This window comes from Hermetia illucens, chromosome 5, assembly GCF_905115235.1.
Source record: "Hermetia illucens chromosome 5, iHerIll2.2.curated.20191125, whole genome shotgun sequence".
NCBI classification, from domain to species: domain Eukaryota; kingdom Metazoa; phylum Arthropoda; class Insecta; order Diptera; family Stratiomyidae; genus Hermetia; species Hermetia illucens.
In genome coordinates this window covers 4,042,476-4,069,298 of record NC_051853.1, presented here as the reverse complement: position 1 = coordinate 4,069,298, position 26,823 = coordinate 4,042,476, and the positions used below count along the sequence as shown (strand labels likewise).

The 26,823-nt window shown below is 46.9% G+C and overlaps 1 protein-coding gene across 1 annotated transcript; it reads right to left on the bottom strand.

The window, feature by feature from the left end:
- On the bottom strand, positions 1-22,447 carry LOC119656905 (myrosinase 1-like). The gene is made up of 12 exons (XM_038063588.1): positions 22,416-22,447; positions 22,106-22,358; positions 21,784-22,041; positions 21,458-21,727; positions 21,060-21,388; positions 20,760-20,862; positions 20,557-20,663; positions 20,425-20,491; positions 11,723-11,879; positions 410-552; positions 208-314; positions 1-142 (listed from the first exon to the last, which is right to left on the bottom strand). The coding sequence occupies exons 1-12, from the start codon at positions 22,445-22,447 to the stop codon at positions 13-15; spliced, it is 1,956 nt and encodes a 651-aa protein (XP_037919516.1). The 3' UTR covers positions 1-12.
- Between the last annotated feature and the right edge of the window lie 4,376 nt (positions 22,448-26,823).

Here is a 26,823-nt window from a genome sequence, read left to right as displayed (position 1 = left end):
TTTAAATAAAAATTAGCATGTCAACAGCTTTTCAGCAACCTTCCTCGTTTCTATTATTCTTCTGTAGACACTCGCCGATTTTTTTGGTATCCGCGTCCTTTCTGGACTTGACATGTTCACATAATACAGACCAAACTTTTCTCTGAAAAAAAATATAGCGATTGTACACTCAAATGAGAAAAATAGATACCAATGCGTTTTTCTTACGAATATCCTGAGAGCCACTCGAAATTGTCCATCAGGCTCCAGTGCGAATATCTTACAACATTGCAGCCATGCACTTTGATGGCTTTGGATAATTCACGTAAATGTTCCTTAAATGGCGACATAAATTAAATCATTTGGAATGCATATGAAGGAAAGGATTTTAAGGACTGCTTTATGAAGGGTAACAGGCCCTTATACTCACCGTTAAGAATTCAACACGATCGTCGTCGTTGAGGCGACCATCATCTGACCAACCATTCTCAGCTATAACAACTTCAATATTATCGTATTCCTTTTTTATCCACCTACGAAGAGTGATAAAATGTTTCAGTAAGTGTAAAGTAACTTTATATTATGAGAAGTCCTTAGTAGTAGTCCCCACAGTGACCACCAGGCCATCTTTCTCCGCATTGGGAACCGGGGAACCAGTCAACGACGCTCTGGAGGGGGAAAGGCTAAGGCGGTTGGCTGGTCTATCGGAGCGTTCGACGAGGAGACATTCCTGGCCGCATTGGAGGGTGTCCATGATCCAGATGGAACAGCGGTGGAAAGGGTCACACAGCTATCTCAGCGTGTAACCGAAGCATGCGACGCTACGATGTCACGACGACGTTTGCATCACGGCAAGAGGCCAAACTACTGGTGGAACACGAAGATCGCTGCCTGGAGATCCTCTTGTCTCCGAGCGAGGAGACTTTCCCATAGGACAAGGGGAAGGCCGGAGCACCAGGAGCGTGAGGAGGAATACAGGGATCTGCGAAGCAACCTTAAGAAGGCCATTCGGAGAAGCAAGCGGGAATGGTACCGGAAGCTCTGCATGGAGGCTAATACGAATCCGTGGGGTAGAGCCTACCAAGTTGTAATGAAGATGATCCGCGGGCGAAAATCACCTCAAGTGACATGCCCACGGCTCTTGTTGCAAATAATTACAACTCTTTTCCTGCAGCAGGAGCAGGACGAAAAAGAACCCCAGCTGGCAGCTCAGCAGGACGTCTTCTCGATCCCTGATGTTGCCGAAGAGGAACTTTGGGAAATCTGCAGACGTATTGGGGACAGCAAGGCTCCGGGATTGGACGGAATTCCGAACAGGACTCTGAAGGTGGCGGTCAAGGCCAGACCAAGGTGGTTCGCAAGCACATTCGAATCGTGCATGGCGGAAGGAGTGTTTCCCGCCCAGTGGAAGAGGCAGAAGCTGGTGTTGCTACCGAAGCCCCGAAAACCACCCGGCGTGCCCTCTTCATAGCGCCCTATTTGTCTCTTAGACACCATGGGGAAGATGTTGGAGAGGGTGATATACAACAGGCTGCTCCCGTTCATCGAGCTTGCGGGTGGTCTTTCAGAGCGGCAATATTGGTTTCGGCGAGCCCGTTCTACGGTCGATGCAGTAACAAAGGTTGTGGAATTGGCTCGAAATGTAATGGCCATGGGCAAATGCTGTGCTCTGGTGACGCTGGATGTCAAAAATGCTTTTAACTCAGCCAACTCTGCCTGGATTAAGGACGCTTTGGCCAAACTGGGTGTTCCTAGCTACTTGGCTCGGCTCATCGAGAGTTACTTTTCGGACAGACTTCTCTGGTACGAGACGGACGACGGACCGAAGGAGTGCATTGTGACAGCAGGTGTGCGTCAAGGTTCTGTATTGGGACCGCTGCTGTGGAACATAATGTACGACGGAGTGCTTGACCTTCGCGTGCTGGAGGAGACAACGCTGATTCGTTTTGCGGACGACCTGGCGGTAGTTGCAATTGCAAAGCATCCCGAGGACGTGGAGCTTTTTGCAAATGAAGCCATTCATACCACGAATGGCCAAGCTGGACCTGGCGGACGAAAAGACAGAGGCGGTCCGCATTACCAACCGTAGGAAGAACAACACGGTTACCATCCAGGTTGGTAATCGTGAGGTCGTCTCAAAATCGGTTGTCAAATACCTGGGGGTGATGATCGATGCCAAGCTGAGTTTCAAGGGACACTTGTATTATGCGCGAGAGAAGACAGCAAATGCCAGCTCATCCCTTGCAAGGATAATGCCTAACGTGGGAGGGCCGAATTATAGCCGCAGGCTACTCATCATCGAGTGGTGAAGTCGATCCTGCTATACGCGGCCCCTGTCTGGGCGGGAGCGTTGAACCACGCTGTCAACCGGAGGAAGATAATTTCAGCATACTGGCCAATTGCGCTAAGGGTGTGCAGCGCATTTAGGACGGCGTCGACGGAGCCAGTGTGTGTCATCGCAGGAATGATCCCTATAGATCTTCTAGCGGTCGAGGCACACTGGCTCTACGAAAAACGGAAGGCAAATCCAGCCGAGATGAATACGGATTTCTGAAAAGCCATCAGGAGAGAGTTGTGTGGCAAGTGGCAACAACGATGGGATAACTCCGACAAGGGGCGGTGGACCCATACATTGATCCCGTGAAATGGGTCAACCGAAAGCACGGAGAATTGAATTACCACCTGACACAGTTCCTTACGGGACACGATGGCTATAGGAAGTACTTGCATCGCTTCGAGTTGGACGAGTCTCCCAACTGTCCTGAATGCGCTGCTACACTCGGGGACCCGGAGCACGTTATGTTCTATTGTCCCAGATTTCTGCAGCAGAAAAGGAGGTTGAACAGCATCTTAGGGGCGGACATCGAGCCCTCCAACCTGGTGGAAGAGATGCTGAAGTCGGAGGAAAACTGGATGGCGGTAAATGAGGCAGTAGCCGTGGTGCAGACAAAACTCCTGGAGTTGGATCGAGCTCGGAAGGCGGCGCGACGGAGACGTGCAATGGACGAGCTGGTATAGCGAACCAGAGCCTCCCCCGCGAAGTAATACTTCACGGTGGTCCCGCGGGGAGGGGCGGAAGAGTGGGGGTGGTTTTAGTGGGTGCGAATCCCACACACCTGGCGCAGCAGCATCTTTCTAAAATTTCCACCTCCATCCATAACAAAAAAAAAAAAAAAGTCCTTAGTAAATTCCAATGACAGTAGTAGGTGTCTGTAACACGCCTGACTATCAGTTTTCTCTGAATGTGGGAATTTATTTATTTATTTATTTAATGAGGACAATACACAGAAAGCAAATTTCTTATTACTTATTGTCCTCAGAGGGAGGAGCAAGTAAATGGCATATTTTGCGCTTAAAGCTAGAGAGGGACATAGAGTCAAAGGAAACAAGCTGTAGGGCATTGTAGGACCGGCAAAACCTCGGGATCGAAGAGTGAAAGTAAATCTCGAGCTCGGCGAAGGGTACATCAAAAATGTCCGCATTACGTGTGTTATGAGACGAGGCGATACGGAGACTAATATCCGAGTTGGCGGAGCAGTCCATCAGACCATTGCAGAGTTTGAAAAGAGTACACATATCAAGGAAGATACGGCGTTACTGTAGGGAGGGGAGATTGAGGGTGCGGAGTCGTGACGGATAATCAACCCGTGGAAGGTTCTTTTTGTAAAAGAGGGTCCGGGTGAATTTGCGTTGTACAGCTTCAAGAGTGCGGCCGTCACGGATGCGGTAGGGGGACCAGACTACATAGCAATATTCAAGGATGTTTTTGACAAGGGAATTGAAGAGTGTTAAGGAGGGCTGGATTGAGGTTAAGTTGGACGAGGAACGTAGGATAAAACATCACGGGGCGGAGTCAGCTCTCTCTATAGCTTGATCACCTTTTGTCTCTACGCGGCGTACGTAACCACGCTTTACTAGTCTCCTCTGCCTTTCGCATTCACATAGGAAATGCTCCGTGGATTCCGCTTCCTCATTACAGGAGGGACACGTATCATCTTCGGTAATTCCTATTCTGAACATATGCCCAGCTAGTGAATTATGGCCTGTCAGAATGCCCACAATAACCTGCAAGTCCTCCTGCTTTTCGACAGGATAAACTTTGCGGTACGTATATTGGGTTCTGGCAGGAAAAGTTTGGGGTGTCGAGCAGCATTTAGGCTCTGCCACCTGTCATTATGAGAAACTTTTTGAAAACAGATTTAGCCAATGCTACTGATACCCCAATTGCTGGTTCCGGTCCCGGCATATTGGAGATTGACCCCTCTTTCGCTAAAGCGTCCGAGATTTCATTTCCCTCTATGCCACAGTGACCAGGTACCCAGAGTAGTTCCACCGTATTGAATCTGGACATAGAGTTCAAACGGTTTCTGCATTCCTGAACGATTTTCGAGGTGATCAAAGGATTGCTCAATGCCCTCAGTGCAGCTTGACTGTCACTGCAGATTGTGATGCGCCTACCCTTCAACCGCTCGTCAATCACCCAGTTTGCCACCCTTAGGATCGCATAAACTTCGGCTTGAAAAACCGTTGCATATTGTCCCAAAGGAAAAGCCCACTTCTCGTTTTTATTCGAGTGGTAGACTCCGGCTCCAGAACCCTCTTCTGTTTTTGAGCCATCGGTGTAGAAGACTTCCGTATATCCCGCCACGCATTCCTCTGGGTATTCCCAGTCCTCTCTACGCTTCAGGGTAACTACATATCTTCTACCAAACAGATGTATTGGGACACGCGAATCGGAAGGCATTGTAAGAACTGGATTCAGTCCTCCCAGTAACTCTTCCAATGCTCTGTGCCCCCCACATCCGTTGTTTTCCCATAGATCTAATCGAATTAGCCTATGAGCTGCTCTCATTGCAGTGCTTTGAATAAATATATCCAGGGGCTGCAAATTGAGTAGTGTATTCAGAGCTGCGCCGGATGTTGTGCTCATGGCACCAGTGATACCCAGACAAACAGTTCTTTGCAGTGTGTCTAGTTTACGGTGAAAACCTTTTTGTCTCACTTTAACCCACCACACTACGGATGCATATACGAACATCGGCCTAATGATGGCAACGTATATCCACATTACCACATGAGGCCTGAGTCCCCATGTCGAGGCAAAGGTCCGTATGCACAGCCCATAAGCTGTGAGAGCTCGTTTCATCTTTACCTCTACATGTTTGTTCCAAAGAAGTTTTTTATCTAGAGTGACCCCCAGATATTTCACTTCTTCGGAGAGTTGAAGGGTAGTACCCCTCATCTCAGGGAGACAAAGTCCATCCAGTTTTCTCCTTTTTGTGAATAAAACCATTGTGGTTTTATTTGGATTAACTGACAAACCATGTCTAAGGCACCAGCTGTCTATCAAATCAACGGCACGCTGTATATTCCTACACACCATTCCAAGATCCCGATCAATAGCAAGTACAGCCACGTCATCAGCATAAGCTTGAGCGTGTATTGGCAAATTTTGCAGTTCGCATAGCAGTGAGTCGATCAGCATACTCCACAGAAGCGGCGAAAGCACACCTCCTTGGGGGCAGCCCTTCGTCGCTTCTGTAGTCAGGTAGCGATCGATACCTACCTCAGCGCACAACAATCTTTGCGTTAGCATAGCATGGATCCACTTAATTAAAGCATCATCAACACCATGCGCTCTGGCGGCATCACAAAGTTCTTGAAAAGGCGTACAGTGAAAAGCCCCTTCAATGTCCACGAACACCCCCATCGCGTACTCACCATTCAAAGTTGCGTCCTCTATCTTTGTGACCAAAGAATGAAGAGCAGACTCACAGGACTTTCCACGTTGGTAAGCATGTTGGTTTTCACTAAGCAGGTGTGACCTAAGTGCGTTTCCACGAATGCGACGCTCCACCAGTCGCTCCAAACCTTTCAACAAGAATGAAGTCAAGCTGATCTGTCTGAAGTTCTTTGGATTAGAATAGTCATCTTTCCCAGGTTTCGGTATGAAAACTACCTTAACCTGTTGCCAAGAAGAAGGCGCGTAGCCCAGAGCAAGACATCCTCGAAAAATATTTCTTAGAGGTCGCTCTAAATGCTCCATACCCTCCTTCAGCATTGCCGGATAGATGCCATCCATGCCAGGTGCTTTGAAATGTTCAAAGGACCATATGGCAGCTCTCACCATTTCATGGGTAACAACCGCTTTCGCAGTGTTCCAGTTCCCCTTGCAACGCTTGCGTGTCGAAGGGGTTGCAAGAACCGTCAACTCTCCCAATACCAATTCTCTCACCCGTTCTCCCGGGTGGTGTACTTCCAGGAGGGTCTGTACTGAGTCCAGTCTGGAGCTCGTGAAAGTACCGTCGGGTTTTCTAAGAGAATCCAACTTGGCCGACTCATCCCTTTTGAGGACTCTGCACAGCCTTGAAGTCTCCCTTTCGCCTTCCAGTTCCTCACAGTACGCTCTAAAGGAGTCTCGTTTCGAGCACCTCACGAGCCTCTTATATACACGTTGTGAGTTCCTGAAATTTAACCAGTCTTCGTCCTTGTTACTTTTGCAAGTACGATTTAGAAGTCGCCTGGTTGATTTCCTGAGTTTTTGCAGTTCTCGGTTCCACCAAGGAACCGTTTTACCGCTTTGGCCTCCGGAAATAGGACAAGTCTCTTCATAGCACTCTAATAGTGTGCCGTTCAGAGTTTTCAATTCATCTTCCAGCACCAAAGGAGTCCTTAGTCGCCTACGGAACTGTACTTTATTGCCAAGAAGTTCATTGAACTTTGCCCAATCCGTTTTCCTAGGGTTCCGTCTTTGTACTGCAGACTGTTCGCCCGCAATAGTCAGATTGAATTCTAGATATCGGTGATCTGACAGTAAGACCTCGTCTAGCACTCGCCAGTGTGTAATCAACTCTAACAATTTTGGGGTACAAATTGTTAGGTCAATTACTTCGCTTCTTCTCGGTCCCACGAACGTAGGGGCGCACCCTACGTTTGCAGTCATAAGACCAGCTGAAGTGATGAAATCAAATAGCTTCTCTCCTCTTGGATTGCATTTGCTACTGCCCCAACAAATATGTTGAGCATTCGCATCGCAACCTATTAAGAGTTCGAGACCACTTGATTCTGCATACGCCACCAGATCCCTAAGTTCTTGCGTCGGTGGAGGATACAAAGAATCATAAGGTAAATAAGCGAAGGCAACTATGATGTTTTTCCTCTCGCCATTTATTTGGTATTGTATGATGACCGTAGCTAAGTCCTGGGAACAATATTGTCTCAGCATAGTTGCCTCTAACCGTCTTGACATCAGGACGCAAGCTCTCGGTCTTATGGATCTTTCGTCGTAGAAGATCCCAGCCCCCTTTATTGATCCAATGCCACAGATTCTGCTAAATCGAACCCACGGTTCTTGCACCAGAAAGATATAGGGGAAATCCTGCAGCTTTGTCATTCTCGCTGCCAACAGGTAGGAGGGAGCTTTGGCATGCTGCAGGTTGATTTGACTAATCTTTATGTTTTTCGACATAAACTTAGTCTATTGTCTTATGGAAAATAGTTAGAAGCGTATGCAGCAGTCCTCGTATGACGGGGTTTCCCCCACACCGTACCGCCAGAGACTCGATCCCCTCGTGATTGATTTCTCTGAGAAAAGCCGTACTTGGAAGTACCGCAATTCCCATGTTCTCATCCACGAAAGATCTCATCTCATCCCACAGAGCATTCGTCTGTTCTCCACTTAGCACCTTAATTGGTTTGCGGTGTCCGGGTTGAATAGATTCGATCACTCGAACTGGCATCAAGTCAGTTCCATTCACGTCTCTGGCTTCCCTTCCTTCCGCCTGATTTTCTGGTACTAGCACCTCTCCTAGAATCTCCCCTAGGTTCTTCCTTTTCTCCACAAATCTTAGACAGGGGAAGACTACGTGCTCTGGGTACTCTGGGACTCCATTGCAGTTCGGACAATTCTCCCGTGAAAAACTGGGTAAGATTATAATCAATCTAACTAATCTGTTCTCCACTTAGCACCTTAATTGGTTTGCGGTGTCCGGGTTGAATAGATTCGATCACTCGAACTGGCATCAAGTCAGTTCCATTCACGTCTCTGGCTTCCCTTCCTTCCGCCTGATTTTCTGGTACTAGCACCTCTCCTAGAATCTCCCCTAGGTTCTTCCTTTTCTCCACAAATCTTAGACAGGGGAAGACTACGTGCTCTGGGTACTCTGGGACTCCATTGCAGTTCGGACAATTCTCCCGTGAAAAACTGGGTAAGATTATAATCAATCTAACCGTGTCGTCTCTCCAACCACTCCTTGATGGCAGGGATAAGCCTGTGAATCCACCGACCATTTCCCGAGCGTACCAATGCTCTTGCCATCTATTTAGAGATCTCTCTCTTTCGATTTTCTTCGTTAGCGATGAAGGGGAGATAAACTTCGCATTGTATAGATTCGTCATCTTATCTGCCAAGATGTCAATGGGCACCATTTCCGAGATGACGAATGCTGCATCATCTGAAACAGTCCTGAATGCCGAGCATATCCTTAGGGCTGTCCTCTGTAGACTGCACTCAGTTTGTTAACGTTAAATGTGACCTGCAATGCCTTTCTCCAAACTGGTGCTGCAACCTGGAAGCATGCCGTAGCTCTCTCACGTTTGGCATCATTCTTGCCAGGGCCACACTTGCAGTGGATGCTTTGTCGTAAACATACTGCACGCGTTGTTTGTAGATGAGCTTCCCATCTATCATCATCATCATCGCAGGCTTAGAAATGATGATATCATTCCCGATTTGAATAAAAGCATAATTTCTTTTACGGCGCTTGGTGATGAGGAACACTTCCGTTTTTTCCTCAGCAAGTATCAAACCAGGCATCTCTATCCAACCCTTAATAATAATGATCACTTCGCATGAGTATAACTCAGCATCTTTGAGATCCTTTGCGACTACATCCAACGCTATATTGTCGGCGTAATACATCATCGTGGCTTCCTCCGGAAGGAGAAGATTAAGTACATCGTTGTACATGGTGTTCCACACCAGGGGGCCCAGTGCGGAGCCCTGTGGGACACCCGCAGAGACAACGTACTTCTAGGGTCCGTTATCAGTGTCATATCAAAGCCTCCGTTCATGTAAATACCTGTTGACAATAACTGCAAGATAAGCGGGAGGATCAATCTTCGACAGAGATTCTCGTATTAAGTTCCAATTGGCCGAATCGAATGCATTTCTCACATCCAGGGTCACGACCACGCAATATTTGCTAGTACTATCCTTTTCGCGGATCGCGTCTTCGACCAAGCCAGTAACCATTTTGATGGTATCAATGGTTGATCTGGCTTTACAGAACCCATACTGTCGATCTGAGAGGCCTCCATGGCTTTCAGATCGATTTCTCGTTCTAGCATTTTCCCCACAGTGTCCAACAGACAAATAGGCATGTAGGAGGTTGGCTGGTAAACTCCAGCCTTAGGCAGTAATACTAACTTCTGTCGCTTCCACGATGCTGAAAATATTCCCTCGGATCCCTCGCTTCGAACAGCTCAACGGACATGTCCCGTCTGAATTTCACAGCAAGCTTAAGGGCCCTATTCGGCACGCCGCCCAGGCCCGGAACTTTATCATCTCCTATCTTAGCGCAGACCTCCAGCAGCTCGTCACTGGTGACTGGCAGTATTGTCGTCACATTCAGTGGTTGCTGGAAGCTCTCAGTGCCCTCCTCTTGCTGGGGGAATTAACCCTGGATAATTTTTAACAGGAGTGAAGGGCACGTGATCTGTGGATATAAACGGCCTGTAAATCGCCCCATCACGATTCTATAGGCGCTCCGCCACGGGTTTACGCCCGCTTCCGAACAGAGCTCTTTAACGCATTCCCTCTTGTTCTATTGGATGGCGAGGGGGGTTTCGCGAGCTTCCTTCTAGGCGCGCTCTTTTTTCCCTTGGTCGATTCTGCCTACCGCTCTCTAAGCCGCTCTTCTGGCTCGGTGACAGACTGATCGAAGGCTTCAGTATTTGGCCAGTAGTTTGGTCTTCAATTGGGGAATGAGCACCTCCTCGGCATATACGCGTCACACGCTTTGGCGATGCATTGGGCCACATAGACAGCTCTTTCCATAGAGGTGAATGCCTTATTAGGTTGGTTTAGCCACACCTCTATGAAGGTCTGCTCCTCCAGAGCTTTTGCAGATCAGCCTGACATCTTTCTCTGTTTCTGCATGATAGTCTTCTGTCCAGTGACTCCACCCATACCCCAAAGAAAATTGTCTGGTGACCGCTATGGGTGTTATCCTTGCTGACGCACCAGGACAAACCACGTGCCAGTGCACGGCTGACAAAAGTTAGGCGGCCCCTTTCATTTTTCTCTCTGCTATCTCACTCACGAGCCCAAGCATTGAAGTCACCAGCAATCACCCTTGAACTATTAGATTGTTGCAAATGAAATGGCCTTTTTGTAGTAAAACTTGAAACGACTGTAAAACTTACAAAAATTTATTTATTTAATCAAAATAAGTGCCAGTCGATTCAAAACACTTCTCCCAGCGAGATTCAAGAGCATTTATGCCAGTTTCGTAAAAGTCCAACTGTCGGGTGTTGATAAATTCGTCGAAGGCAATTTTGACAGCCTCTTCGTTCCTAAATTGTTTTTCCGCCAAAAAAATGATCCAAATGCTTAAAAAAGTGGTAGTCGGTTGGCGAAAGATCCGGTGAATATGGTGAATGAGGCAGAGTCTCATAATGCAATTCGTTCAACTTTTGAACCATTGTTCTGGAAACATGAGGTCATGCATTGTCGTGAAGGAGTATCACACCATCTCTGTTGACCAATCTCGGCCGTTGAATATTCAATTTTTGGTGCATATCCTCGAGTTGGGCACAGTATTTCTGGGCATTTGTCGTTTCTCCAGATGCCAAGAAAGAATAGTGGATAACTCCACCTCTAGACCACCAAATACTCACCATTACCTTCTTCGGATGGAGGCTCGGTTTCGGCATGTGTTTCGGTGGCTCATCAGCGTCTAGCCATTGTGCTGATTGGCGACGATTGTCGTATAATATCCACTTTTTATCACATGTCACTATTCTGTGCAAAAAGGGATCGGTTCTGTTGCGGGTGAGTAGAGAACTGCAAATTTCCATTAGAAGTGCCATGTTTTGCTCCGTAAGAGCATGCGGAACCCATTTGCCGAGCTTTTTCACCTTTCCAAGTTGTTGCAAGTGCCGGGAAACTGTCGAATAGTGTACGCCCATTTTCTCTGCAATGTCCCTCACAGACTGACGTGTGTCGGATTCGGCTAGCAAACGCAGCTTGTGGTTGTCAATCGATGGTCCTGGATGTCCACGTGACTCACTTTGAAGGTTTACGTCGCCTGACCGGAATTTTTCGAACCACGGCCATGTGGTTCGTTCGGGTACCGTAGCAGCTCCAAATGCGCTGTTAATGTCTTTGGTCGCCTCCGCCGCTTTATGACCGAGTTTGAACCTATACAGAAAAAGTATGCGTTCTTGGTTCTTTTCCATCCTTTTCTTCCTTTCTATTCCCTGTTATCCCAACGATGATCAAAATTGAAATGACTCCTTGATTAAATGTAGGAGTATTTAGACTTGAAAATTCAACACCAACAGCGCCAACTGGTGGTGGTTTGATACACCAAAATCGCAACTAACTTCACTTGATTGTCAAAACGGCCATTTCATATGCAACAACCTAATACAACCACTTGCATCGAGAACAAGAATGTCAAGCATTTCCTCGAATTCGGACAGTCAGACTTGGTGGGGCGTAACAGCTGTACACATATACTCTGTTTATTTTCGCCCAACAAAGCCACACTATCTGATTTCCAGTACATTATATGGTTTGTCGAGTACATGCCCATATCGCCGTGACGTTTTTTATAGGGCTCGCTAATGATAGCAGTTTGCACCTTGGATTCGTATGTGGTAAATCCTGAGCGAACCTGAGATTTATTTGAATAAACCTCATTTTTTCATTGAAGTCAGCGCCTTCCTAAATTCAGAGCATTTAGCACTCCGGCAATATGTCGATAATCCCCTCCCTCCTTTCCTTCGCACAAAGTGCATTTGGGTCCCTTTTGGACTCTTTGGCAATATTCCTTCCTCCCCACACCTTCAACATCTATCGGACCGACGATGCCGCTAGTACATACCCTCGCGAAATGTCCAAACATTAGACATTTGAAGCACCTCTTTAGGGAGATCTGTTCCCTTAGTCGGCCAACAACCCATCCGATCCGAACCTTTCCCACGGCCAACAACTTCTGCGCTGCCTCCACTGGCAGTCGCATTGTGGCCGTTTGAGTGCCGCCATAAGCTTTTTTAGGCTCACAATAGATTCTTCCCTGAATTCCTCAAACTTGAATTGTTGTTTCAAGGCTCATCGAGATTCTTGTACTGTATACAGATCTCATGTTTCTGGGAACGAACCGCGACATTCTTCCTAAGTGAATTTATAACTTGGTTACGAAAGCCGCCAGTTTCTCCCACGCCGAATTTTTTCAGCTCAAATATGAGATCCCCTTTCTGGGTCCTCCGGATTTTGCTGACTTTCCCGCCTAGGTCTTTTAGATCGGGGTCAGATTTCACCTTTTTCAGTAGCTCCGCATACGTAAAATTTCCTTTGTTGGAAATTACAATTGCCTCCGGGCGAATTCACACCTTTGGTTTCCTTGTTTTGTTCACGACCTTAGTCCAATCGCCGTTCTTATTTTCCTTCGGTTTCACTTCGCTGGCCGAAATTCCTACTATGGCCAATTTGGACCCTTCTGAACTTTTCGTTACGTTTGTTGGACTGATCAAGACCCTTTTTTAAGAACTAAACAATCAAAAAATAACTGACGGTTTCGTCCAGGGCAGAGGCAACTCATCAGACGCTGCCTCACCTCTGCCCTGGGAGCAGCGTCACTGAAACTGCCAACAGGTGGAAAAACGCTCCCTTTTATCATCGCAAAACCACTACAAGGTTGCGAATTATATTGGACTAAACCGCCAGTTGTTTTAGTCTAAGCTACACTAAAGCTAGGTAGATATTTAGGATATGCGGGATCCTAAGTCCAGATCCACATAATGGTGGACCGGACCGGACTTATTAAAATCGTGTCTGCTATCTTTAAATAAATCAAAATAAACTGGAAAATTTTCTTTTAAGAGTTTTACTCACTAAAATCGGTTTACTGTCTGTTTCTTTCTTTTTTTTCCGGAGGTGGAAATCTTCCCATGTAACTGGTACACATGCTCCAGCGCGTGAGTTTTTTACCCACTAAAACCAGCCCGTAACTCCTGCCCTCTTCCCCACTGAACCATCACCAAATATTTCGTTGCGGGGTGGACATGGCTCCAGCCTCTCCCTTTGCCCGTCGATTGCATTCGCAACCACGCCCTTCTCGCCTACTCTACCTCTGCACTGAATCTGCCCTACCAAGTCGTTAAGTGCATTCCAGTTCTCCTGACATGCAAGCATTTTTCCAATTATTTTTTCCGGTGCTAGTATTCCCCCCAATGTCTTCTCTAGATTCTTCCTTTCCTCAGCGAATCTAGGGCAATGAAAGAAAACAAGCTGCGGGTCTTCCGGAATAGCGTCGCAGCTGGTGCAGTTGGGTGAGCTGTCCAGTTTAAATCTATAGAGTTATTTACGGTAACCGGCACAATGCCGGAAACCCCCCTTAAGTTCATGCTAGAACTACAGAATTTGATACAGGGGATAACAGGAGATAACATAAAGTATAACTTTGAGAAGTTTCAAGGAAATCCAACTATTACTAACAAAGTTATAGAAGGTGAAACTTCTACATTTTGTGTGAATTTCGTAATAGAATCTCTGTGTCCTGACAGGGAGATAAGTGTAAAAACCAAGAACCCCGGCCCACATCTCGCTGAACTGCTGGCATTCAGGTTAGCTCCAGCACGTGCCATCCGGTTCCATATGCAATATTATCTCGCGCAATCGGTGTTCACGACTGGCAAACATGTTAAGGAGGTTTGGTTGATTGACAGCCTTGGTGAGTATCTCAGGCATCGACGAACACAGCTGGAGGAGCATCTGGCTGAGGAAATGCCAACAGTGTTGCTTCAACAAGGGGTTGTTTGACTGTTTCAAACGCATGGGCGGCCTCAAGAAACCATGCAACCTCGCGGGAGTTTTTAGTTTTGGGCGCAGACAAGTGGGCGTTCAGGATCGCTTGATGATGAGCGGCACTGGGTAAGAAACAACAATAGAAATTTAACATGCCCAAGAACCTTCGCAGTTCCTTCATCGTGGTTGCTTGTGGAAAACTCTTAATCGCCTCAACCTGGTCTGAGTCAGGTTAGATACCGTCACAAAACAAAAGTTTAAGTTTCGTAAAACAGAGTGGATGAACCTCTGGAAAGTCTGCGCAGTGTTGTACAAGCCCAAAAGTCATCCTAGTGAACTCGAAGAGTTCGAAAGGTGTGCAAATAACCGTCTTCGGAATGTCTTCGGGTGCTACAGGGATTTGGTGGTACGCCTTGGCTGGATCCAAAGTCGTAAAAACACGACAATTCGTTAATGAGTGCGCGAAATTATGGATGAGTGGTATGGGATATCAGTCTGGAACTGTCTGAGCATTCAGACGTCTTTAACCCCCGCATGGTCGCCATTCACCGTTTGGCTTAGGGACCATATGAAGCTTAGAGGACTAACAACTGTTTCATGGTCTGCAGATACCCTGTTTCATCAAATTTTCAAACTCCCTCTTCGCAACAGCAAGCTTCTTGGGTGAAAGAGGACGCACCTTGGAGAAGATTGGAGAGCTGTTGGTATTGATATGGTCCTGCACATCGTGCTTCACCGGCTTGGAGAAACTACTTTCCGTAGTGATGTTGCAAAACTTTCGGAGGAATGCGCGAATACGATGGTCCTCGCAACGTCCTCGAAAATTATCGAGAGAGTGTCATCTCGGCGGGTAGAAATCTTCCCTGACGTCTGTAACGAGGTTGCAGGGTCTGAAAATGTGTTGTTCTGCAAGTCAACCAGCAGCCGATAGTGACACATAAGTCTGCGCCTAATATAGGAGTTGCCAAATCTCCCATCAGGCGCGTCCCTTCGTGCGGATAAGGGAATGCTCGGCGAATGTGTCATGGCCATGCACATGCACGCATCCGGGGATGTGCGTGTATGGGCATGTTTATGCGCAGGCGGGTAGGTGGGAAGTAAACGCCCACCCGTGGATAAAAATTGGCTATGGGAAGGACACCCAGAAATTAAACCAAATATGGAGGAGGAGAAAAGTAGTTTTTTTACGGTGCAGGGCTTCGGAAACCCAGTGCCGGCGGTTTTTGGGAGTGAGCAAGCGGGCTCCCGGGCGTCGATATCCAACGACCGCAGTGCCTCAGTAGTGGGAACCTTGGCTACTGTGGCATCTAATGTTACAAGCGTACGGGAGGAACTTGAACTGGCTCCAGTGATGGATCCGTTCAGAAAGAGCTCGATTTTTCGCAGATCCCCTCCCACACGGGCACAAGCCCCCACGATCGCTACCCCCGTGGGAAGCGTATAGCGGGAGTCTTCGATGAGGAAGAATCACTGACGCCGATTCACCCGAGCGATGTTTTGGGCAATGATCAGTCTGGAGCTGCCTTTACTGCCCTCGGTAAAAAGATCATGGAGCTGTGTGAGTTTATAAAGGAGCGCAGGAACATTCACCAAAATATAAGGGCCATGATAAGAGGCATCCGTTTGACGAACGGCAAGGCCCAGGATGAACGAGTAGGGAAGTCGCCGATTGGAAAATTGAACCAGGCAACTCAAGTAACGCCGGTTCAAAACACAAAAGGGGAAAAACCGGGGAAGAGACTGCGCGAGAAGCTGAATGACTCAACAGGCCAGCAAACCCCAAAAAGAAAAAAGGACTCAACTCCTAAAAAGGCGGAGTTCATGAAAAGTACGTCTGAAGCTGCCAGTGAAAATACTGCAGTAGCTACCTCGAGAAAAGGGATCGAACCTTCGAGGTGGATGCGGAAGCTTGGAGGAAGGTAGAACCGCGGAAAGGAAATTATCGGAGGAAGATTAGACCGAAGGTGATTTTCATTTCCAAACGAGGCGAAGGGTCATACGCCGACATTCTCAGGAAAGTGAAGGCAGACCCCGAACTCACCAATTTGGGAGACAACGTCAGCCGCATTAGACGGTCGCAGAAGAGAGATCTTACGTTAGAACTTAAGAAATCCAAGGATGTAACCGCGGACAAATTCTTAAGCCAAATCGGGAAGACTTTAGGGCAGGAAACCGACATAAGAGCTAGCACGCCGCAAATCACTATAATCTGCAAAGATATAGATGAAATCACGACGAAGGAGGAGGTTCGCGAAGCGTTGGAGAAACAGTTCGATCTTGCCGGACTACAAGAGTCAGCGGTGAAAACCCTAAGGAAAGCCTATGGGAGAACACAAACCGCCATCATCAGCCTACCAGTGGAGAACGCACTCAAACTGTTAGCAGCAGGGAGAGTGAGAATAGGCTGGGTTATGTGTCGCCTTAGGGAACAGGTGGCGTTAAACGGTGCTTTAGATGCCTTGGCTTTGGTCACATTGCGAAGTCATGCACTAACCCAAATGGCAGGTCAAAGCAATGCAGGAGATGCGGAGTGGAAGGCCATATCAGCAAGGACTGCGGAACTGACCCAAATTGTCTACTGTGCAAACGAAAGGAGGGTGTGGACCATCGGCACATTGCAGGCAGCAGCAGGTGCCCGGAATACAGGAGAGCCCTTAGCACAAATCGCAGATGAGGTTGATACAAATCAACCTCAACCACTGCGAGGCGGCGCAAGATCTACTCGCGCAAACCATCCGCGAGAAAAACATCGATGTGGCCATACTAAGTGAACCATACCGAAACCGCGGTGGTAGCGTTTGGTTCAAAGACAAAACGGGCCAAGCAGCGCTGTAGACTTGTGGAGAACAAGCCTTCCAGGAAATAATGAAGCACCCGGAGGAGGGCTTCATCAGAGCGAAGGTGAAGGGCATCCACATCAACAGCTGCTATGCTCCACCCAGCGCTACACTCGTCGAGTATGAGCGGATGCTTGCTGCTCTTGTTTTGGATGCAAGAGGACGTTGGCCGATCATAATAGGAGGCGATTTCAATGCGTGGGGTCTTGAATGGGGCAGCCGGATAACTAATGTCAGGGGACGTGTTCTCCTCGAAGCATTCGCGGAGCTGGACGTGGTACTGCCGAAAGTTGGGTCTTCGTACACTTTCCGGGGACGGGGCCTGGGGTCTATAGTAGACCTGACATGCGTGAGTGCCACTTTAGCCAGTAGAATCGCTTGGCATGTCAGTGAGGACTATACTCACAGCGACCACCAGGCAATCTGCATAGAGACCAAGGGCGGATCGAGCTCGAAAAAGAGTTTTCGCAGAATGCGGTATGTTTGGCTGGACAGTGAAAGCTTTCGAGGGGGACACGTTTTCCGCGGTGCTCAAATCCGACATATCCCTGAATGGTACGGCTGGAGAGAAAGCCACCCAGATCACTCGATGGGTGACGGCAGCATGCGATGCTACTATGCCCAGAAGCCGATTGCTCCCCAGTAGGCAACCCAACTACTGGTGGAACAACGAAATCGCCAATTTGCGAGCCGCATGTTTTCAGGCAAGGAGGCTTTGCCAGAGGCTCAAGGGAAAACCCGGTGGCGACGGTCGAAAGGAGGCACACAAGCAATTGCGTGGCCGCCTAAAGGAAGCCATTCGGAGGAGCAAAAAGAACTGCTTCAAACAACTGTGCGACCATGCCGACATAAACCCTTGGGGCGAGGCTTACAGAGTGGTGATGAAAAGGCTGCGGAAATCACCCCAGGTAACCTGTCCGCGCCTTCTGAAACAGATTGTTACCACTCTGTTCCCTCACCACGAAAATAGGGGAAGGAAAATTTTTGTCCAGCTAAATGACGGCATAATACCGCCTGTAACTGTGGAGGAGCTGCGGGAAATATGTGGTAGGTTCGGTGACAAGAAGGCCCCAAGTTTGGATAGCATCCCCAACCGAGCTTTGAAACTGGCAGTGAAGACTAGGCCCGAACTTTTCGCCAACACCTTCGAGGCGTGCCTAAAAGAAGGAATATTCCCTGCCCAGTGGAAAAAGCAAAAGTTGGTGTTGCTTCCGAAGCCTGGCAAGCAACCTGGAAACCCAGCGTCTTATCGTCCTATCTGCCTGTTGGATACAATGGGGAAGATGATGGAGAGAGTCCCACTCTACGGTGGACGCGGTGGCGGCTGCTGTGCCGTGGTGGCGTTAGATGTCAAAAACGCATTCAACTCGGCCAACTGGAATAGAATTAAACGGGCGTTGGCTGACATAGGTGTCCCCGGATACTTAGCGAATTTGTTGGAAAACTACCTCTCAGAGAGGACTCTCTGGTACGGGACAGATGAGGGCCCCAAAGAGTACATTGTCACGGCCGGGATACCACAGGGATCGGTACTTGGTCCCCTGTTGTGGAATATCATGTATAATGGGGTGCTTGCTCTTCCCGTCCCGGAGGGGACTACGATTGTCGGCTTTGCTGATGACCTAGTTGTGGTTGTTGCAGCAAAACACCCAGAAGATGTGGAGGTTTACGCAACGGAAACAGTGAGAGCGGTAAAGTCCTGGCTAGAAAAGGCCGGGCTGACCTTGGCGGACGCGAAAACGGAAGCGGTGTTAATAACGAAACGCAGGAAAAATAACACTGTAAAAGTGGAGGTCGGTGGACATACGGTCGTATCAAAGCCGGCTATCAAATACCTGGGGGTAATAATTGACACCAAATTGATTTTTTTTGCCACCACGGCACTTGCAAAAATGTGGCCAAATATTGGTGGGCCGAAACATTGCCGGAGGTTGGTGCTAGCCGGAGTGGTGCGCTCCATCCTGCTCTACTCGTCGCCTGTGTGGGCAGAAGCGCTTGCAAACTCTCAGAGACGGAAGCAGGTGAACTCGGTTTACCGGCGGATGGCTTTGAGGGTTTGCAGTGCTTTTAGAACCACATCAGATGAGGCAGTATTGGTGGTGGCAGGCATGATCCTGGTTGACATTCTGGCCGAAGAAATGAGTGTCCTGTGCAATGCAAGACATATGGAGGGGCATGCACAGCGTAGAAATACGGCAAGGTCAGAGTCGCTTGATCTCTGGCAACGCAGATGGGACGAGTCTGCGAAAGGTCGGTGGACGCACAGGCTCATTCCCAACATTAGGGTGTGGCTTGAGCGAAAACATGGGGAGACCAACTACCACATTACCCAGTTCCTCACGGGGCAAGATGGTTTCTACAGGCAGTATCTGCACTGCTTTGGGTTGGATGATTCTCCGAACTGTCCCAGATGCGATGGCATATCGGAGGATTCAGAGCATGTGATGTTTCACTGCCCACGATTTGCGATGGAGAGAAGGAGCTTAAACCAGGTGCTGGGCAGGAGCGGGACCCCGGAGAGCTTCGTTACTGAGATGCTGGAATCCGAGGAGAAGTGGCTTGTGGTTGGCTCCGCAATCATCGAAATGCAGCAAGAGTTGCTGAAGGAACAAAGAAGGAGGAAAGCCGCAAATATGAGAAGGATAAGTGCCTGAAAGCAAACCTACCCCGCGAAGTAATACCTCAATGGTGGTCCCGCGGGGCTGGGGCTGGAGAGACCGGGGGTGGTTTTTAGTGGGTGTGAATCCCACACGCGCCCGCTGTAGTTCCGGCATTCGGGCGGCGGAGCTGCGGCGGACGTGTCTTTCTAAGATTTTCCACCTCGGTGGACGCACAAAAAAAAAAAAAAAATATAGGGATGCTGATGTCCGCTAAAATGAAGCGCCACGAAACGAGACTCACGTCCACCTGCCTATAGCCATAGGTGGCGCTGCTAATCGCAGGTTTTGTGGAATAAGGGTGTTCGGACGGGATACAGGGAGAACCGACACCTCAGCGCCCGTGTCGACCAGGAAGCAACGTCTGCTTAGGGGGGTCGAAGATTGTAAGGCGGCGTGGTACTGCGGAATTCACGTGTTATGAAACTCTCACTTTGATTTTTGACGAACTATGGCACGCAAATGTTTGAAGACCACCAAACTTCACTTTGGCTGCTACGCTCCTCTTGCGCAAAACGTTTCGTATTCATTACTACTACACCTCTTTCTTCCTTAAGTTCAGATATGTTCTCTATGTTAACGTTACATTTTTTTTACTCTCTCTGGTCGGCGGACGTGACTCGACTCCATTGTTGACACAAAATTGTCATTCCTGACATTGCCGCCATTGAATGCAGCGAGGGAGACGAATCCATGTTGACGCCTAGATTCGCACCTCCGATGTCCCGCCACAACTTCATTAGACGAGGAGAAACCAAGACAATCGTTTCAAATGGGTGTTTAAGGTAAAAAGTAAAGCAGAAAACATTGGATCAATTTACAAATATTTTTATTAGTTCTCATTTTTAAATCAAAATTAGCATGTAAACAGCTTTTCAGTAAGCTTCCTCGATTCTATTATTCTTTTATAGACACCAACCGATTTTTTTGGTATCCGTGTCCTTTCTGGACTGGACATGTTCACATAATACAGACCGAATCTTTCTCTGAAAAAAATATATCGAATGTATATTGAAACAAAAACAAATAGACATCCAAAGGTCATTCTTACGAATATCCTGAATTCCATTCGAAATTGTCCATCAGGCTCCAGTGCGCATATCCTACAACATTGCAATCATGCACTTTGATGGCCTGGGATACTTGGCGTAAATGTTCCTTAAAATAGCGACATAAATTAAATCATTTGGGATGCATATGAAGGAAAGGATTTTAAGGACTACTTTGTGAAGGGTAACAAGCCCTCATACTCACCGTTAAGTATTCAATACGTTCGTCGTCGTTGAGGCGACCATCATCTGGCCAACCATTCTCAGCTATAATGACCTCAACATTATTGTATTCCTTTTTTATCCACCTGGGAAGAGTGATAAAATGTTTCAGTAAGTGTCCTTCATTGTGAAGTAACTTTATATTATGAAAAGTTCATAGTAAATCCGAATGACAGTAGTAGGTCCCTATAACAGGCCTGACTGTCAGTTTTCTCTAAATACTGAGGTTACGAATGTATAGCACTTCCTAACCATAGAAACAAAAGAAATTACATCCACCCACCTTAATAAACCGCCCAAGCCGTCAGGTACACTATAAACCCATGAAGATTTCTTCCAAGAAGGATCTACGGAACAGTTTAATCGTGCATCATTTTCCCATGATGGATTTTTCGTTCCGGCATAAGCTCCCAATTCAACGTATTGTGAGGTGTAATAGTTGAGACCAAAGAAGTCGGCAGTCCCTTTGATGTAAGCCTTTGTAGATTCATCGAGGTTCGGCAGTCGAGACCACTCTCGTCCTTCCATCTTACTGTTACTTGCAATATCTCGTATCATCAGCCCAGGATACCCACCAGATTTACTGTAGATTGGATGCATTACCCAACCAAGCTAAATTTTCACGAAGCTTTTCATTACTTCCTGGTATTACAGATAAAGTCAGAGGACGAAACAACTTACGGAGTATTGAAGACCTCTGTCTATTATATTCCGGTCATTTGTCCTAGAAAGGAAGAAGCCGCTGTTGGCAACAATTCCAATTTTCCCACCTTGTTTTTTGAAGAAGTCCTTTTTATAGCGATGGTATGCTCGGGCATGGGCCTTAATCGTATTATCTACACAAAGGTATTCACTAATCCCAGTCGCGTTCACAAAAGGTGGTTCTTCCCCAGTACCATATCCGTTTAAGCAATATTCGGTTGGTTCATTGAACGTCATCCACCATTTGACCTATATATTGAAGTACGTTTGTTTCACTAGCACAAGGACTGACAATATTAACTCACCCTGTCTCCAAAATTTGAATATAGGACGTTGGCGTAACTTTCGAAGTACTGGGGGAAGAGAGGATTGGTGAAGCCACCAATCTTTTGGATCTCATAAGGTAAGTCAAGATGGTACATGGTAACCATTGGTTCGATTGAGTTCGCAACAAGTTTATCAATTAATCCATTATAGTACTGGATCCCCAAACGATTCAACGACGATAAGTCTCCATTTGGAAGTATTCGTGTCCAGGATATCGAAAATCTGTAAAAATTCACCTAAGAGAAACCAGGGTTAACCGTTCTGCAAAGAATGTTAGCTTTTAATTGAGTCAAACCCTACTCCGAGCTCTCGAAGCATTTCAATGTCTCGGTCGACTTTATGATAAGAGTCTGCAGCAATATTGGCATTTGTGCGGTCCGCAATGATTTCGGGGTGGGTGGCAGTTCCTATATCCCAAATGCTAGGTCCTCTTCCATCTTCATTCCAGCCTCCTTCAATTTGGAAGGCGGAGGTGGAAACTCCAAACTTGAATGTTGTAGGAAAATCATTCTCGGGTGATTTCACCAATCCATAGATTTCCACAAACACCAAACTAAAAGATTTTTTCTTGATTTTTTTTTGGAGTTATATACCATTGAATGGAGTTTACCACAAAATGCAAAGAACTGATTGGCACCTCATTTTTATAAATAAATTTATGGCGAACGAATGAACACAGGAGATAATCTGGACACTTCCGTCAAATCAAATATTTCCAAGACCTCTCCATGGAGAAAAGACGAAATAGAAACGCGAATAAGCTAAGTAAAAGCGTTTAAATAGAAACCACCCTTAATTACTTTTGACTGTTATCAGCTCAGATGGAAGAATTGTTTAGTCAATAAAGTTAGCATTCAAAGGGACATAAAGGCCGGATCAGTAGGATCTTATGCAACGAAGTAAAGATTAGTTTCTTGAAGATTTTAGATCCAGAACCTATCATGAGGAAATTAGATCTTGGAATACCCCCTCAGCTTTAAAAAACAAAAAAAAAACTCTTGTTTGATGGAGCCATATCAGTTATTTCAGAAAAATCCATACATGATTAATAAACAAGCAACGCATTAAATAATAGCAACATAGCATAGAATAATTCTCTTATCAGTAAATAATGTAAGTTTTGTTGTTATTCCTCCAGTTATAAAATTCTTGATTGGTACCGGGCCTACTTCAAACAAAACTATCAAGTCCGGCGGCTCATTAAAGTCGAGCATACTATTATGCCCCGGGTTGAATGTAAGGTTCATTCTTTTCTAGTTGTACGATGACTTTATACTTACTGCCCCACCAATTTTGCTAGAATACCGCCTGGAATGATATAATTACAACATTACATTTCCAACACATCTTCTTCTTCTTTTTCTTCAGCCTTTGTCCCGTTCACAAGCGGGGTCGGCTCATCGTGATCGGCTTCGCCATTTGGCTCTATCGAATGCCTGATCTGGGTGCAATCTCGAGGCTTTCAAATCGCCATCCAGCGTATCAAGCCACCGTTGCTTAGGTCTGCCTTTTGGTCGTTTACCATCGACTTCGATGTTCAGACCAATCTTGGCAAGTGAATTTTCGTTTGCACGAACTGCGTGACTATACCATCGAAGACGCCTCTCTCGCAACTTTTCCACGATCAGTGCAACCCCATAACGATCGCGGATATCCTCATTTCGGATGTGATCTAAACGTGTAATACCACTAGTCCAACGTAGCATCTTTGTGTCCATTACCGCAAGACGTCGTTCATTGTCTTTTATGGTCGGCCAACACTCAGAACTATATAGAGCGACTGGACGGACGACATTGCGGTAAATTTTAGATTTGAGACGTTCGTTGATACGCCGATCACAAAGGACACCAGTTGTGGAACGCCACTTCATCCAGGTTGCGTTAATGCGTGAAGCAATTTCATAACGCAGTTCTCCATTGGCTGATAGCGTTGACCCGAGGTATTTAAATCGCTCAGTTCTGGGCAGATCACTGCCGCTGACAGTGATTGTGCCTGTTTCATGGGGATCGGTCGTCAAAAATTCAGTTTTGTTTAAATTCAATTTGAGACCGTGTTGCATGAGGCGATTACTCCATTTTCGAACAAGTTGCTCGAGATCATTTTTGCTATCAGATGCTAGGAAAACATCATCTGCATAAAGCAGTGTGTAGGGCGCTGGACGTTGGATATCCCGTGTGACGGTGTCCATAACAAGGACAAAGAGGAGTGGTGAGAGGGCACTTTCTCGATGAACTCCAACAGAGACACGAAGCGGTTTTGATACACCCGCCATACTTCGAACTTTACTTTTCGGATCGTAGTAGAGCAATTGAACCCAGCGCACGAGTTCTTCTGGCACGAAGTGTTGTCGTAAAGCATACGAGATGAGTTCGTGTGGTACACGGTCAAACGCTTTTTTAGATCCAGAAAGGTAATGTAAAGAGGGCGATGCTTCTCACGGTGTTTCTCCATGAGTAACCGCGCAGCGTGTATTGCGTCAGTAGTTCCGCAGTTCTTGACAAATCCGGCTTGATTCACGGTTATTTCAACGATTTCGTGAATACGGTTGTCAAGAATGCGTTCAAAAATCTTCATGGTATGGGAAATTAACCGGATCGGACACATTCTGCTGGGCTACCTTTCTTTTTCCATATTGGAACAGTGGTACTTTCTTGCCAGTCAGATGGTGTTCTTCCTTCCTGAATAACCCGGTTAAAGAATTCACTGAGCCACAGTGTTGGGTCCCAGCTCTTCGCTTTCCAGAGCTCAGATGCGATGTCGTCAGGTCCTGTTGCTTTCCCCGATTTCATTTGTTTTATTGCCTCCTCGACTTCAGTTGCGTTGACTGGTGGAACTGCTCCAAATGTCGGCAATGATTGTGGAAGTGGAGGATGAGCAAATTCTTCAGTTGAAATCTGCTCGAAGTATTCTCGCCATCTATCCGTTGCGGCTCGACGGTTGCTAAGCAAAGTACCGTTCTTGTCATTAACGCAACAGAAGTGTTCGATATCCTGTGTGCGTTCATTACGGCTTTTAGCAAGTCGATACAGGTCTCTCTCGCCATCCCGAGTGTCCAGTTTATCGTAAAGATTTTTGAAATGGTTCGCTCGGGTGACAGCGACCACTTTCTTTGCTTCCCGGTTGGCATTCTTATAAATTTGTCAATTAGCAGGCGTTTTATCGTCGAGAAATTTGTGGTAGAGGCGTTTCTTTTCACGGACCTTCATTTCAACATCATCATTCCAAAGCCAAGTATCTCGGTTGATGTACCGCTTACCCGGCTTGGTGACCCCGAGGGTTGCAGAGGCCGCTTTGTGGATCGTGTCTTTCATTTGGTTCCATGATTCTTCCACAGTCGTAATGGTTGGCAATTGTATGAGTGAGACCGTTTCTACTTCCTTCTCACCAAATCGCCACCATTGAATGCGCGGCGGGCCAGTGCGTTCCTCACGCTGTTTTATCGGTGGCTTAATTCGCAGGACGGCAATCAACGGCCGATGTTGAGGTGCGATGGTCTCATAGGGAACGACTTTGCAATCAGTGACAGTGGTGAAGTGTTGGCGTCTTATGAGAATATAGTCGATTTGCGTTTTATTGTTAATAATAATAATAATAATCGTTGGCGCAACAATCCATGTTGGATCAGGGCCTTGAAGTGTGTTAGAGCACTTCATTCAAGACCGTAACGGTACACTAGGAGGCAATGTGGTCAGCATTGCGCTCATTTTATTTTTATTTTTTTTTTATTTTATTGTTCCCACTATAAAATGTGGGAAGATGAGACAATCGTTTGATGAACCATATATTCATAAGTACAAGGTCATGGGTGTCCGCAAAATCGATTATACGCTCGCCACCCTCATTGCGCACTCCGAACCCCTTTCCCCAAGGCACCTGTTACCGTGTGCCTTTTCACCCACATGACCATTAAGGTCGCCGGCAATGATTATGTAATCGCCAGCAGGCACGTGACAAGTCTTTTCATCGAGAAGTTGCCAGAAGGCATCTTTCTCGGCATCAGGTCGACCTGTCTGTGGTGCATACGCGGTGAAGAAGTGAATAGTGCGATCAGCTGATATAATGATGAGTTTCATCCGCCGATCATCAAATCGTTCGACTTCTTTAATGGCATTACGGAAACCCTCTGAGATGGCAATGCCAACACCATATTGAGTGTGTGGGTTACCAAAATAGAGAAGTTTGTAGCCATTTTTACCGCGTTCGCGTTCAATGTCGCAGCTTTTGGCACCAGACCATCGGGTTTCTTGCAGAGCGCAGATGTCAATGCACCTTTTCCGAAGGGCTCTTGCGAGTTCCTCCGTCTTTCCAGTTAGGGTGCCAACATTTAGCGTGCAGACACGTATTTGTTTTGTTCGTTGTGTGCGGACTAGCTTGCTTACGTCCTGACGCCGTCCATGCGTCAAGAACCCATGCCCATTTCTCGACAGGACCGGGGCCCGTCTTGCCGCGTCGACTGAGGTGGACGCCCTAGCATTTCTCCGAGACTTGTGACTCAATCCGATCATCATGTTTGTAACGACATTCTATGCATTTTCTTGGTCGACCTGTCGCGGGGCCTGTCACCAAGAGAGATCAGGTAGGATTTAGCATAGTAGAATAACTCCAACTATACTCTATTTATCTCTTTCCCTGATCTCATCATTTTATTTTTGTTTTACTGAGGATAGTACAGAGTACGTTGCCTCAAACCCTCCTCCTTTACCTGGGCTTGGGACCAGCATACTATGTTAATAGCATGGCGGAGTTAGTTTCCAACACATCTATTCCTTCTAAACTCCGATATACCAAGCTACAATAAACAAATGCGATGATCACGTTGGCCTAGTCAATACAGTAACAAGGGTCGTTTAACAAATCCTTTTTTATATTGCAACATAATTTCCCTCCAGCTCTGCACAGTATTCCAAGTGTTTTAAGTCGTCCTAAAAGTAAGATTTTGTAAGGTCCTCAAAATAGACATCACTGGCAACTATGAAATCCCTCGCATTCCGTAAATTTATGTAAAGTTTAAAGGGGG

What these genes read in the sequence shown, in the direction of transcription:
- LOC119656905 (XM_038063588.1), bottom strand. Translation starts at nt 22,447, where the DNA reads ATGAGGTGCCAATCAGTTCTTTGCATTTTGTG. An exon ending in ACAGAGGTCTTCAATACTCC is followed by an intron (nt 21,389 to 21,457) that starts GTAAGTTGTTTC and finishes GTGAAAATTTAG; the next exon opens with CTTGGTTGGGTAATGCATCC. An exon ending in GGCTTGGGCGGTTTATTAAG is followed by an intron (nt 20,863 to 21,059) that starts GTGGGTGGATGT and finishes CACTCTTCCCAG; the next exon opens with GTGGATAAAAAAGGAATACA.